We start from the raw sequence: 14,325 nt of genomic DNA on the forward strand, positions 1-14,325 counted from the left end.
ATATAGGCGAAGAAATGGTCACTGCTTGCTTGATGCAAGCGGGGATGTTTCTGGCGGGGGAGAAGGAAACAATTGCGCAGCGCGTCCCGCGGCGTTGCGCGGGCAGTTTGGGGCCCCTATAAATACGGGCGCACAATGGGGCTCTGCCCTCACTCCGCCTGCCCTCGCCGCTGCCCTCGCAACCATGCACTCCCCGGCCGCCCGACTTCGCACGAGATGGACAACACGCCAGCTGCCTCGGTACCTGACCTCTTTCTCACGGACATCCTGGGGCCCTCGACACCCCAGACTGTTCCGGCAGGGCCCTCCTGCCCTACACTTCTAAACCCAAGGTGAGGTTTTCTGTTCAACCCTAGTCAGGTCTCCCCAGTGCGGCGTGTGCCAAGCGCCTTCCCCTCGCGGTACGCGTGTGCCGCCTTAGTTAGTCCTTCGGGCTCTCTGCTGGTGCTCCCGGAGAACTGGGGCGCCCCACTTGGGCCTGTGCCGGGCGCCCCCGTGCCGTGCTGGTCGCGTGGCTGGCTTAGGGTCGGCGTGCCCTGGGCCGCGTCCCTAGTGGCCTGCGTTCGGTCTCCTCTCATGCGGGGCCCCGTCCAGCCGTGCCCGTCCGTGCCCAAGGGGCCCCGCCGCGCGGCGTGCTAGGCGCGCGCCCTGCCCGGGGCCCCGTCGGCGGCCAGGCGTGCCCTTGCCGGCGTCGCCATGTGGCCAGGCGTGGTGGGCCCTACGCCCTTTGTGCTCTGCCTTGGGGCCGTCTCCTTTTTATTGGCCTTGGGGTCGTCTGGGCGGGTTCCGGCGTCCTTCCCGCCTTTCCTCCGGGGCTCCCTGGCGCCGGCCCGCCGGGTTTCCCTGGGTGCCTCTGGGGGCCAGGCTTCGCCTTGTCCGAGGCCATGGGTCGCCGTCGGCGACGGTTTGTGGCCAGGTTCGGTCCTACGCCCGGGGCGCATTCTTCTCGGCGGCGGCGACACGTGGCCAGGCGTGGGCGGCCCTATGGCGGGCCCCGCCTTGGGGCCCATGCATGCCTTGCCGGGCGTCACGTGCCCGGCCGGCAGGGCGTGCTGCTGCGTCTTTCCTGTGACGCAACGACGCAACCAACCACGTCTGTAAGGTCTTCTAGTTCGCCTTGCCTTCGGTGTTGCTGCCCCCTTGCTTCTCGCTTGTTTATTCAGGCTACGTTTCCCCCCCCCTTTTTCCTGGGGTCTCCTTTTTCTTTTTTTTTTTCATTGGGTTGGTTAACTTTTCTTTCTGTTGCTCTGTATTTCCTTGGTCTCCTTCGGGTGTTTGCTAGAGCTTTGCCTTTATGTTTTGGGTAATTTCAGCCGCGTCGGGCTCGTTGCTGTGTTACGGGCCTCTTGCCCTTGCTTAAGTTATTTGGGCCTGTTCAACAGCCTTCCCCCGTCATTCGCCTCCTGCAGGCTATGCTTTGCCAGCTGCTTGTCTCTTTTGCCGGCTTACTTTTATGCTTCTCCCCTTCCTGTCTAGGACGTTTAGGTATGGACAGTGGGGCGCGAGCCTCGGCTTATCGGCAGCCCCCCCCCTGGGTCCCTGTTTACTCGGTCTTGCCCTCTTACTTCCGCATTCTTCCCTCCCATTCTACGTTATCGCTTCTCGTTTTTGGGCCTCGTCCCTTCCCTGTCGGGTTGTGTGCTGTCCAGCGCGCCTCAGCGCCGTCTTCTTCTCTTCGGCCTCTGTTTGACGGCCCCCCCCCCCCAGCCGTGCGGGCACGCCTGTGGAAAACGTCTCCTAGGTTCCTCCTACGTCCGTTGATCTTCCCCCCCCCCCCATCCCTCCTTCGTGCCAGTGGGATTCTGTTTCTTCCCGTTATGTTATGTTACGTTACGTTACGTTATGTTACGTTACGTTATGTTATGTTATGTTATGTTATACGTTATGTTATACGTTATGTTATACGTTATGTTATATGTTATGTTATATGTTATGTTATATGTTGTTATATGTTATGTTATATGTTATGTTATATGTTATGTTATATGTTATGTTATGTTATGCTAGCAGGGGCGGCAGTCGGGTTTTATCCCCCTGCCTGTCGCCAGGTTAGTCAGGCTGTCACTAACGTTCCCCCTTTCCGCAGTGGCGAGAAGACGGACCACCCAACATCTGCAACACGGAAGAGGGCTCGGACGGCGTCAACGCGAGGACAGCAACGTAGTGGAGCGCGGACACAGCCGGCCAGGGCGCGGACCAAGCCCGCACGCTTTGCCTCCCCCTCTACAGAGCCCTCCTCGGATGGCTCGGACACGGACCCCGGGCGCACTCCTCAGCTGCACAATTCGGGCAAAGCAACGGGTGGCACAGTGACCCAACTCCCACCCCTTTCAGCAGATGATTGGACGACGCTGCAGGCCCTCATTGCGCAAGCACGTGGGCCCCCCTCGGGCGCGGCTCTCCGCGACGGAGGAGGTGCCTCGGCCGCCCCTGCCCTGGCCACCCCTGCTCCGGCCGCCTCAGCCCCCTCGCCCTTCTCCTCCGAGCGTCGCCCTCGATACAGGGCCAGGGGGCATACGTCGAGGCGCCGTGCCAGCTCCTCCAGCCCGTCCTCTTATGGTGAGTCTCCCAGGGTGAGCGCTGCTTCCCCTCCTCCTAGCCCTTGGCTGGGACACCTTCGGGCTCCCCAGGCTTCCACCATCCCACTCCTGGGCGTACATGTACCACAGGCCCTCCGTGAAAAGATCTGGGCTAAAAAGTATGTTGACCTCAGGGAGTTGCTCAATCATGAGCGAGAAGCAGGACCCTACGAGCCACGCCCCGCGCCCCCCACTGACCCCCAGGCGTCTGGTAAGAAGCAGATGCCACTGACGCCAGCCCAGTGGGAGCACGGCTTTGACATCTATGCCACGCTCTACATAGAGAAGCACCCGGCCGAGGCTCAGGCCCTGCTCACCTACACCCGCTACGTCAAGACCATGAAGGTGACCCTCAAAAACGACTGGATGTGGTACGACAAGGCCTTCAGATGGGACAAGGAGAGGTCGGACTGTTCTTGGCTTGATTACAGGCTGGACCTGGAATTCCGCTCGATACAGCGGGTCGCACACGTCGCTGTCCAGGCAGGCAGACAGGAGGCAGGTCGGCCGGCAGCCCTTTCCCTCTCTAGCGCTCGGGCCGCAGGGCTCCCCCCGGGCTACTGTTTTGCCTACCACTCGAGAGGACCCGGCTGCACTTTTACTTCCTGCGCCTTCCAGCACTACTGCCCGCGCTGCCGAAGGAGGCACCCGGCCTACACCACGTGCCCCCCAGCCCACATACGCGACAGACCCACCCACGACCAGCGCCCACGAAGACAACCACGGGACAAGGCTAAGAAGAGCGCCGGCAGTAACAACGCCGGTGGACGCCGACGCCCTTGATGCTTTGCTGGCGGGTTACCCCCTGCGAGACTACGTCGTGGGGGGTTTCAGAAGGGGGTTCCTTCTTGGCTTTGAAGGAGTGCGAACCCCCCTTACTTCACGCAACCCCCAGGCTACGACGGACCTCCCGCACATCGTCGGGCCCATGCTCGACAAGGAGTTGAGTCTAGGACGCATCGCGGGCCCCTACGAAGCCCCCCCTTTCAAGAATTTCAAGTGTTCGCCCATAGCACTGAGGGAGAAGTCTACGCCGGGCAAGTACCGCCTCCTGCACAACCTTAGCTACCCTTACTCCCCTGACAGTGTGAACGCCAACATCCCACGGGAATCGACGTCCGTCACCTACCAGTCTATCCATGATGCGGTGACAATGGTTGTCAGCCGGTCCCCGGGGGCTCACCTGGCAAAGTGTGACATCGCAGAAGCTTTCAGGATCGTCCCAGTACACCCGAGCGACTACCATCTGCTGGGGTTTTCTTATGGGGGCAAGTACTACTACGAGAAGATGCTCAGCATGGGAGCCGCCCCCTCCTGCCGGATCTTCGAGTCCTTCTCCAGTGCCCTGCAATGGATCCTCGCCGAGAAGTTCGGGGTCTGCGACGTCGTGAAGGTATTGGACGACTTCCTCTTCGTCAGTTTCACGTTCGACGAGTGCCAGCGAAGCCTGAGGGTGTTCACTGCCCTCTGCGAGCGTCTGGGGGTCCCCTTGGCACCCCACAAAACGCAGGGCCCGTGCTCATGCCTCACGTTCCTGGGGCTGGAGATTGATGCTCACAGGATGGAAACAAGACTACCAGAGGACAAGAGAACGAAGTACACGGCAGCGGTCGAAGTCGCGCTGAGTCAGGAGCGCATCCCTCTCCGAGACCTGCAGGCGATCATCGGGAAGTTGCAATTCGCCACCGCGGTAATCCCGGGAGGACGGGCCTTCTTGCGTCGTCTGCACCCGCTTACGCGAGGCCCACAGCGTCCCTCGCGCCTATGCCATTTGGACGCGGAGGCTAAGCACGATCTCGTCGCCTGGCGCTCCTTCCTCACTGATTTCAATGGAGTAACAGTTTTTCCCCCAGATGGCGGGTGGGGAAACGCCCCATCTCTTTCAATGTGTGCAGACGCTTCTTCCAAGGGGTATGGACTAACGCTAGGGGCGGCCTGGTTCAGGGGAACCTGGCCTCAGGTCTGGGGTCGGCTCAACATTGCTTTGCTCGAGCTCTACCCTTTCTTCATGGGCATAGCACTTTTCGCCCCGGTATTGGCCAATAAGAGGCTGGTGTGTAAATCGGACAACAGTGCAGTGGTAAGCGTGCTCAACACACTCTCTGCTAGGTGCCCCCTACTAATGCAAATTGTCAGGCCCTTGGCAGTGCTTCTACTCATCCATAACATTACACTCCTACCCTCCCACCTCCCAGGAAAATTAAACGGGGTTTGTGATGCTCTTTCCCGCTTACAGACGCTGCCGCCCTTGTTCCTGCGAGAAGCAGGCCTCGCCGAGACGCCGACAACAGTTCCTGCGCACCTCCTGCCCTGCAACTTCACCCTGCAACTGTGAGGACCCTATTCAACTCCCTGCAGCCAGCGACGAGGCGTACTTACAGGGCTAAGTGGGTGGAGTACGCCGCCTACGTCTTGGCAGGGCGGCAAGGAGAATGCCCCTTCGATGCTGCACCTTCGACTCTGGGGAACTTCCTGCAATCCCTGCTCTCGCGGGGCCTGGCTTACCGCTCTCTGCACGCCTATCTAGCGGCCATCGCCTTCGTCTGCAAGCTACACGGTAGGAGGGACCCAACTCGGCAGTTCCTGGTCACCCAACTCCTCAAAGGGGCACGTAACTCCGCACAGCGGGCCCCTGCACGGCGTCTCCCAGTGACGAGGAGCCTCCTGCATCGCCTGCTGCGGGCACTGGGAGGCGTATGTAACTCTGCCTACGAGAAGTCCTGCTACAGGGCGCTCTTCTCCCTGGCTTTCCACGCCTGCCTACGCCCGGGTGAGGCGGTCTACGTGGACCATGGACGACACACGCTCAACCTCGAGCAGGTATCACTTACGACGGCAGGAATAGATATCGTCTTCAACACCTACAAGCACAGTGCAGGGCGCACGCCCACCCTCTCCCTGAGAGCGAACCCTTCCAGCAAGTACTGCCCGGTCCGTGCCCTGTCTAAATACTTTAATCACAGGGGCCTGAGCCCGGGGCCCATATTCAAACACGCCGCAGGCGCTCCTGTCACCAGGCGAGATTTCTCCAAGATCCTACGCTCTGCCCTCACGGCGCTAGGCTTGCCTCCAGATGACTACGCGCCGCATTCCTTCCGTATCGGCAGGGCCACTCAGCTGTCTCGGGATGGGCTCGCCACTTCAGAAATAATGGCTGTCGGCAGGTGGAGGAGTAGCGCTTTCACATCCTACGTCAGGCGGGACGTTGTTGCTCTGCCACTTTGAGTGCCTCACGCGGCCAGCTGGCACTCGCCCTTCGGGGGGGGGGGTCCGGCCGCTGGCCTGCGGTGGGGGTGCAGCGCCGGTCCCCAAGTGTCCCGCTGTCCGCAGCTAATACTTTGCCCAGTCTAGGTGCTAGTAAGCCCTACTTGTAGTCAACCCCTTCTCCTTATTCATTAGGTCTTTCCGGCCTCTTGGTCGGGTACATTATGTGTTATGTGGTCTCTCACTTATTAGTTACTCTTTGTGTCCTGCCTGTTATATCCTAGTGTTATATAATTACTCACATTTGCATTCGGCCTTAATTCTAGTACCAGTTAAGCTTTACGTTTCTGCAGAATTAGTTTCCATGTCACTATAGGCTAAGGTCTCATAATTACTACGGGTGTACCTTTTAAGTTAAATCTAGTCCTCGGACTTGGAATTGTTACTGTTAATTCTTACTTTATATATTTACATGTTCTGCAGAATTTAATCTTCAATAAACTTTAACGCCCCATGCTGCCTGTATCTTTCTCCCCCTGGACAGAAAATGGTCACTGCTTGCTTGATGCAAGCGGGGATGTTTCTGGCGGGGGAGAAGGAAACAATTGCGCAGCGCGTCCCGCGGCGTTGCGCGGGCAGTTTGGGGCCCCTATAAATACGGGCACACAATGGGGCTCTGCCCTCACTCCGCCTGCCCTCGCCGCTGCCCTCGCAAATTCCCACCCTCCCCCCCTTTGCAAGCGGCTGCTTTTGTACCCTTGTCATGCTTTGCACAGTTGTCCTGATTGTCTCCCCACTGCATGTGGGAAGGGGGGTGCAGCGCCGGTCCCCAAGTGTCCCGCTGTCCGCAGCTAATACTTTGCCCAGTCTAGGTGCTAGTAAGCCCTACTTGTAGTCAACCCCTTCTCCTTATTCATTAGGTCTTTTCGGCCTCTTGGTCGGGTACATTATGTGTTATGTGGTCTCTCACTTATTAGTTACTCTTTGTGTCCTGCCTGTTATATCCTAGTGTTATATAATTACTCACATTTGCATTCGGCCTTAATTCTAGTACCAGTTAAGCTTTACGTTTCTGCAGAATTAGTTTCCATGTCACTATAGGCTAAGGTCTCATAATTACTACGGGTGTACCTTTTAAGTTAAATCTAGTCCTCGGACTTGGAATTGTTACTGTTAATTCTTACTTTATATATTTACATGTTCTGCAGAATTTAATCTTCAATAAACTTTAACGCCCCATGCTGCCTGTATCTTTCTCCCCCTGGACAGAAAAACGAATCGCGGAACAACTTGAGAGTCGCACCTTATCTCAAGAACGGCGAAGAAGGTTAGGTAGAGAAATAGAAACAATTGAACGGAAGCTACAAGAATCATACAAAACCCAGGAGAGGCAAAGAGAGCAAAAGGCCATCAGTGAAATAGAGAGAAATCCGAAATAATTTTTCTCCTATGCAAAATCAAGATCAAAAACCACATCTAGTATCGAGCCCCTGCGAAAGGGAGATGGAACTTTCAACGATGACAACAAAGAAATGAGCGAGCTACTGAGGAAGCAGTACGACTCTGTTTACAGCGAGCCATTAAACACACTAAAGATTGATAACCCAAATGAATTTTTCATGGATACGATACCAACATCAAATCATATATCAGACGTCACCCTATCCCCACTGGATTTTGAAGAAGCCATAAACAGTATGCCTGTGCACTCTGCGCCAGGCCCGGATTCTTGGAACTCCATATTCGTAAAGAACTGTAAAAAACCACTATCGCAGGCCCTCCACATTCTGTGGAGACAAAGCCTAGATACTGGCGTTATTCCTGATATACTAAAAACAGCAGAGATAGCACCACTTCATAAAGGAGGAAATAAGGCAGAGACAAAAAATTACAGACCGATAGCACTAACATCGCACATCATAAAAATTTTTGAGAGAGTGCTAAGAAGTAAGACCACAAAATACATGGAATCACAGCATCTCCATAACCCCGGACAACATGGTTTCAGAACAGGGCGCTCTTACCTGTCGCAGTTGCTGGACCACTATGATATGGCATTAGATGCTATGGAAGACAAACATAACGCGGATGTAATTTACACAGATTTCGCAAAAGCTTTTGATAAATGTGACCATGGTGTTATTGCACATAAAATGCGTTCAAAAGGAATTACCGGAAAAATAGGCAGATGGATCTACAATTTCCTGACCAACAGAACCCAATGTGTAATAGTCAACAAAATAAAATCCAACCCATCAACCGTGAAGAGCTCAGTCCCCCAGGGTACTGTGCTTGCTCCAGTACTTTTTCTCATCCTCATTTCGGACATAGACAAGAACACAACCTATAGCACTGTATCATCCTTTGCAGATGACACTAGGATCTTCATGAGAGTAGGCAACATAGAGGACACGGCGAACCTCCAGTCAGATGTAGATCAGGTCTTTCTATGGGCTACAGAAAATAATATGGTGTTTAACGAAGATAAGTTCCAGCTCATGCGCTATGGAAAAAATGAAAATATAAAAACGGAAACCACGTACAAAACTCAGGCAAATCATAACATAGAACGAAAAGGCAATGTAAAGGATCTGGGTGTACTCATGTCTGAAGACCTTACCTTTAAAGAACACAATAAAGTAGCCGTCACAACTGCAAGAAAAATGACAGGTTGGATAACAAGAACTTTTCACACTAGAGATGCTATACCGATGATGATACTTTTCAAAACGCTTGTGCTCTCTAGAGTAGAGTACTGCTGCACAATGACAGCCCCTTTCAAAGCTGGAGAAATTGCTGACCTGGAGAGCGTGCAGAGATCCTTTGCTGCTAGAATCCACTCAGTAAAACATCTAAACTATTGGGACCGACTAAAGAGCCTAAAACTGTACTCCCTTGAGCGCAGGCGGGAGAGGTACATAATAATTTACACGTGGAAAATATTAGAGGGGGCTGGTCCCAAACCTGCACACAGAAATAACATCACATGAGACCAGAAGACATGGCAGGATGTGCAGAATACCCCCGTTGAAAAGCAGAGGTGCAACTGGTACTCTGAGAGAGAACTCTATCAACATCAGAGGTCCGAGACTGTTCAACACGCTTCCACTACACATAAGGGGCATAACTGGCCGACCCCTCACAGTGTTCAAGAGAGAACTGGATAAGCACCTCCAAAGGATACCTGATCAACCAGGCTGTGACTCATACGTCAGGCTGCGAGCAGCCGCGTCCAACAGCCTGGTTGATCAGTCCGGCAACCAGGAGGCCTGGTCGACGACCGGGCCGCGGGGACGCTAAGCCCCGGAAGCACCTCAAGGCAAGGCAAGGTAGGTAAGGCTGTACGTGCGTCTACAGCGCCAGCGAGAGGAAGAGGAAGATGACGGCGCAGGTACCTGACTCCAGTACCCTGAGTGAGAGGAGGAGGAGGACCGTACCTGCCGGGTGTGAGGTACAGCGAAGATGCGATACTACGAGGATGACTGAGGAACTTGTGTGTGTGGGAACTGATCAACGGAAGACCAGAGGCCAGGACCAGGAACCTCATCATCCCTCGCCAGAGGACGAGTCGGTTTCGTTAAAGAATGAAGTAAGGTAGATAGTTATTCCTCCCTTTACCCCTTTGATCTAGGTGAGCTAGGATATTTTATTTTCTGATCAGGGGGAGAAAGATACTGGCAGTATGGGGCTTTAAATTTATTGAAGATTAAATTCTGCAGAACATGTAAATATATAAAGTTTCAAATATATAAAGTAAGTAAATATATAAAGTTTATATTAAAATATATAAAGTAAATATATAAAGTAAGAATTAACAGTAACAATTCCAAGTCCGAGGACTAGATTTAACTTAAAAGGTACACCCGTAGTAAGTATGAGACCTTAGCCTATAGTGACATGGAAACTAATTCTGCAGAAACCTAAAGGTTAACTGGTACTAGAATTAAGGCCGAGTGCAAATGTGTAGTAATTATATAACACTAGGATATAACAGGCAGGACACAAAGAATAACTAATAAGTGAGAGACCACATAACACGTAATGTACCCGGCCAAGAGGCCGTAAAAGACCTAATGGATAAGGAGAAGGGGGTGTGACTACAAGTAGGGCTTACTAGCACCTAGACTGGGCAAAGTATTAGCTGCGGACAGCGGGACACTTGGGGACCGGCGCTGCACCCCCACCGCAGGCCAGCGGCCGGACCCCCCCCCCCCCCCGAAGGGCGAGTGCCAGCTGGCCGCGTGAGGCACTCAATGTAGCAGAGCAACAACGTCCCGTCTGACGTAGGATGTGAGCACTACTCTTCCGCCTGCCGTTTGCCATTATTTCTGATGTGGCGAGCCCGTCCCGAGACAGCTGGGTGGCCCTGCCGATACGGAAGGAATGCGGTGCGTAGTCATCTGGAGGCAAGCCTAGCGCCGAGAGGGCAGCGCGTAGGATCCTGGAGAAATCTCGCCTGGTGACAGGAGCGCTTGTAGGATCTGTGCTTGTAGGATCCGAAGAGTGTTGATTCCTGACCATGTAAGCGATACCTGGTCCAGTCGGAGCGTGCGTCGATTTTTTGTCGCGTAGATCACCTCCCCCGGGCTGAAAGATATAAGGCAGTAAGGGTGGGCAGAAGCGGCATGCAGTGTTATCGTGACAGGCAAGAGCACAGACGAGAGGGAAACCCTAGCTGAATCAATACGGAGACGAAAAAACAGGGGGAGGGATCCCGGCAGCAGGAATTAAGAGATTCCTTAATTAACAATCCTGGATGAATAAATGGATGCGCTGCTTTTCCAACAATGTTCCCCCCTCTTTTACCTCTATTTTTATTTGTACTCAACACATTTTGTTCTTTTTACCCATTAGTTTTAAGCTTTAGTCATTAGTGTTTTTTCCTGCCCGAAACGCTTTGCGTAATAGTGGCTTTAGGCATTGTATGTACTAGCTCTATCTATAAAGCCAACAAACTTTGTAAAATCTCTTTATGTATGTACCTTTACCTAAATAAATATTATTATTATTATTATTATTATTATAAAGAGTTTTCCGAATAATTATACTGTAGCAATGAAGGGGGCTAACAATTCTAAGAATCTTCCAGCAAACGGAAGGGGGAAGTACCTTTGCTAAGAGCAAAGGTGGGAGAAAGCCAGTAGGAGAACAGCAAGGAAGCACAAAGCAACTATAAACAGGGGTAATACGAAACACTATAAATCTTGAATATAAACAATACATATACCAAGAACGGGTATATACAACAAAGCAATATCTACATACAATAAAATGGAATAAGAACCAATTCTTAAAGCCAAATCTATAACATGCTTGTGTCCTAAGCGGATGTAGAATGTGAGCAGGGAACATTACCCTTGGTCTCCATCCCATCTCTGCCTCCAGACGGGTGATAGGGCTGGATAGAAGCCAAGGAGTCTGCCTTAAGTGGCCGCTGTGTGTAGTCTTGTGTTGTCAATGAGCGTCTGCAAGCCGCAGCTAGTACGCCGTGAACTTCGGCTACATCTTTTAGAACAGGAGCAAAGTGAAATCGACGGCAGGGAACTGTCATCCAGTAACTGTAATAAGGATAATAATAAGAATACAATGTCGTAAAGAATCGTACAATGTAAGAATACAATGTAATATCGTAAATAACCGATGACGGCAAGTGCCGCAGAATGGAAGAAATTAAGAAAGCAACGCCAAACCATAATAACAATTTATATTTTTAATAAAATAATACTGGAATGACAGTAACGATACGGAATAATATTAATACTACCATATAGCCCAGCAAATAAGGGAAGATAATAGTATTAACGTAGGCCCTGGGCGGCTGCATCCCGGCGCCGCTGCGTGCGTTGTAATGGTGATAAGAGGAATATCCGGCTCGCGTTCACTTCCTCGCTGCAGTAGGGTGAGGAGGGGGAGGGGGGGGGGTTCCGGCTTGTCGTGGCTGCGAAAAAAGGGAACAGAAGAAGCCGACGTTGTGCGCCGAGCGGGCAGAGCGCAGGGGAAGGAATAGCAGTTGGAGGTAAGGGCCCCTAACCTAATGATAGATGAGGTTAAATTAAATAGAATACTATTACGTAGTAGGAAACAACAAAGGCGAAGGAACAAGAAGAGTAAAATAGCCCAGAAGGCCGGATGGCCAAAGAACGTTAGCGACCGTATGGCCCACAGCATGCTGGCTGCTGCTGGCCGACATCATGCTAACTGACTGGCTTGAGCTTGCCGAAAGGAAGGCCGAAAGGCCAGTTTTTGCATGACACCGTGCGCGAGGCCAGGCTAAACTTCTCGGTAGCATTCCAAATGTATCTTAATGTACTGTCGATACGATGAAGAATGGGTGGTCAAATATAATGCACAATATTTAGAATATATAATGAGGGAAACGAGTGTAATAGGACGAAATAACCGGAGGAAAAAATGTGGGGGGGGGGGACCCCACCCGAATGCACTGCAACTAGCGTACCCTAGCTGAAATTTATTTATTTATTTATTTATTTATTTATTTATTTATTTATTTATGCATATACAAGAATGTACATAAGGAATGTGAGGATACAAATATGGTAATTACAGTCTTGTAAAGCCACTAGCACGCGCAGCGTTTCGGGCAGGTCCTTAATCTAAGAAAATTTTAAGGAGGTAAATACTTGCAAAATTATAGACAAAAAATGATAACAGATTACATGAAATGAAAAAAAGATGAGAGAAAATTGTAGGTACAGTATATTAAAGCACATAGGTAGCTAAGATTGATTGCAATGACAGCTTGAATGGTAGTTGACAAAAAAATTGGTAGGCATAATACAGCAGAAACAATATAAGATTGGTTGCAATGACAGCTTGAATGGTAGTTGACAAAAATTGGTAGTCACAATACAGCATATGGCTAGCACATAAAAGAAGACAGCAATGAACACAATGATAAGGTTGTTTGAAATTACATAAAAATTAGGAGATTGGGTAACACTAGGTACAGAGCAAATTTAAAGCTCAGTGTAGGAAACTAAGAAGATGAAGTTAGGTACTTTTTGGTTTTGCTTTTAAATAAGGCAAAAGTTTTACAGTTTTTCAATTCACTAGGGAGTGAGTTCCATAAACTAGGTCCCTTAATTTGCATAGAGTGTTTACACAGATTAAGTTTGACCCTGGGGATATGTTACGACCCTGGGTTCTCCAGTGGAAACCAGAGGTCAAAATTGAGCTATTAAACTTCCTGGTAGTACAGTTGGGCATCTCGAATAGCAATTGTTTGTATCTTCCCTACCAGACGTAAGACTATTATTGTTTCTCAAAGAGCATTTAAAGACTGAGCTGGGGGTTGATTATTAAATAATAACATAGGCACCAACTTTGCTTACTAATACTTTCTAATCATTCATAAAGTAACAATACGTTGCATAGGGGAAGATCTTTAATGTGCTTAGCTGCACGATCAATTAGGCTCCTCCCGGCACCACGACATGAGGGAGGCAGCTGGTGGCTAGCTCGTTCTTCTCTGGCTGGTGTCGTGCGGATAAGACCTACTCTGTGGCTGTATCCCTACTCTTCTCCCTTCTCCTCTTACTTATTTCCCTTACCTGAAGTTCCTGTATCCTTAAGCTAAGTACGGGGCATCAGTAAGTGTACCTACTCTGGTAGTAACTATTGGTGAGACCTGGGGTTAGTATTTGCCAATGTTTTGTTTACCCTAAGAGTTGTGTTTTGTATTAGGGTACCACATGGTCTCACTACCCTAAGCTGCATCCAGCTTCAGTGCTTATCCAGTAGTACTTTACCCTAGCTTGTTATTAGTGTAAACCTTGTATCCTGTCTATGTGGACCAAGGCTTTTAACGTAAGATAGTGTGGTAAAGTTATTATTATTATTGTTATTGGTGTGAGTGTATATGGGGGGTTGTTAAGGGGTTAATAAATAAGTACATGAATTACAGAGTATCTCTTCTTCCAAGGTGGGAGTGCAGTGATCAACCCTTAGACTAACATATATGGTCTTGTAGCAAGTTATTACTACTGTGGATAGTTTATTTTGGGGGCCAGGCCTTTTAGCTCTCCCATATTTGATACTCTTGTCTTCTAACTACCTTTACCCCTGAATAGTACCAGTACCCCATAGAAGCCCCACTCATATAAGTGGTAACAAGTGGGGGCCTGTCCGGGATGAACATTATAAGTGTAAAAAATTAGATTCTTGAGTGCCAAAATTAAAATTTTTTATTTTCCGCAGAACGGTTGTGTGCTAGCCTAGGGTCCAGCTCATCTAGCAAAGGACATTCTTGCACTGACTGGACACCCAGCTGGATCCCTTCACGATTAAGGTTAGTGTGGCCTTGTGTTAGGGGCCGTGCAAATTTTTGTTTTTTTCCAATTTTTATTTTTTAATTTTTTCTTTGGCTGGGAGCTAAAATTATTAGTGATGTCTTCTGAAATGCAGAACCTGGCAAGGGAGCCTTCAGTGGTAGAGATAAAGAAACTTAAAAAGTCTAATTTAGTATTGTTAGGCCAGGAATTTGGCCTAGAATTAAATGTCGCAGATAAAAAGTGGACTTTGA

The 14,325-nt window shown here is 50.5% G+C and overlaps 1 protein-coding gene and 1 long non-coding RNA gene across 2 annotated transcripts; one reads left to right on the forward strand and one right to left on the reverse strand.

The window, feature by feature from the left end:
• Nucleotides 1-1,008: 1,008 nt before the first annotated feature.
• LOC138350062 (uncharacterized) lies at nucleotides 1,009-6,297 on the forward strand. The gene is made up of 3 exons (XM_069300344.1): nucleotides 1,009-1,093; nucleotides 2,011-2,559; nucleotides 4,816-6,297. The coding sequence occupies exons 1-3, from the start codon at nucleotides 1,009-1,011 to the stop codon at nucleotides 5,802-5,804; spliced, it is 1,623 nt and encodes a 540-aa protein (XP_069156445.1). The 3' UTR covers nucleotides 5,805-6,297.
• A 3,169-nt stretch (nucleotides 6,298-9,466) lies between these two features.
• LOC138349970 (uncharacterized) lies at nucleotides 9,467-12,519 on the reverse strand. The gene is made up of 2 exons (XR_011221942.1): nucleotides 11,139-12,519; nucleotides 9,467-10,370 (listed from the first exon to the last, which is right to left on the reverse strand). It is a non-coding gene; the product is annotated as an uncharacterized lncRNA (long non-coding RNA).
• Nucleotides 12,520-14,325: the final 1,806 nt, after the last annotated feature.

The sequence above is a fragment of the Procambarus clarkii genome, chromosome 43, assembly GCF_040958095.1.
Source record: "Procambarus clarkii isolate CNS0578487 chromosome 43, FALCON_Pclarkii_2.0, whole genome shotgun sequence".
NCBI classification, from domain to species: Eukaryota; Metazoa; Arthropoda; class Malacostraca; order Decapoda; family Cambaridae; genus Procambarus; species Procambarus clarkii.

What these genes read in the sequence shown, in the direction of transcription:
- LOC138350062 (XM_069300344.1), top strand. Translation starts at nt 1,009, where the DNA reads ATGCATGCCTTGCCGGGCGTCACGTGCCCGGCCGGCAGGGCGTGCTGC. An exon ending in GCAACGACGCAACCAACCAC is followed by an intron (nt 1,094 to 2,010) that starts GTCTGTAAGGTC and finishes TTATGCTAGCAG; the next exon opens with GGGCGGCAGTCGGGTTTTAT. An exon ending in CTCCAGCCCGTCCTCTTATG is followed by an intron (nt 2,560 to 4,815) that starts GTGAGTCTCCCA and finishes TCCCGCTTACAG; the next exon opens with ACGCTGCCGCCCTTGTTCCT.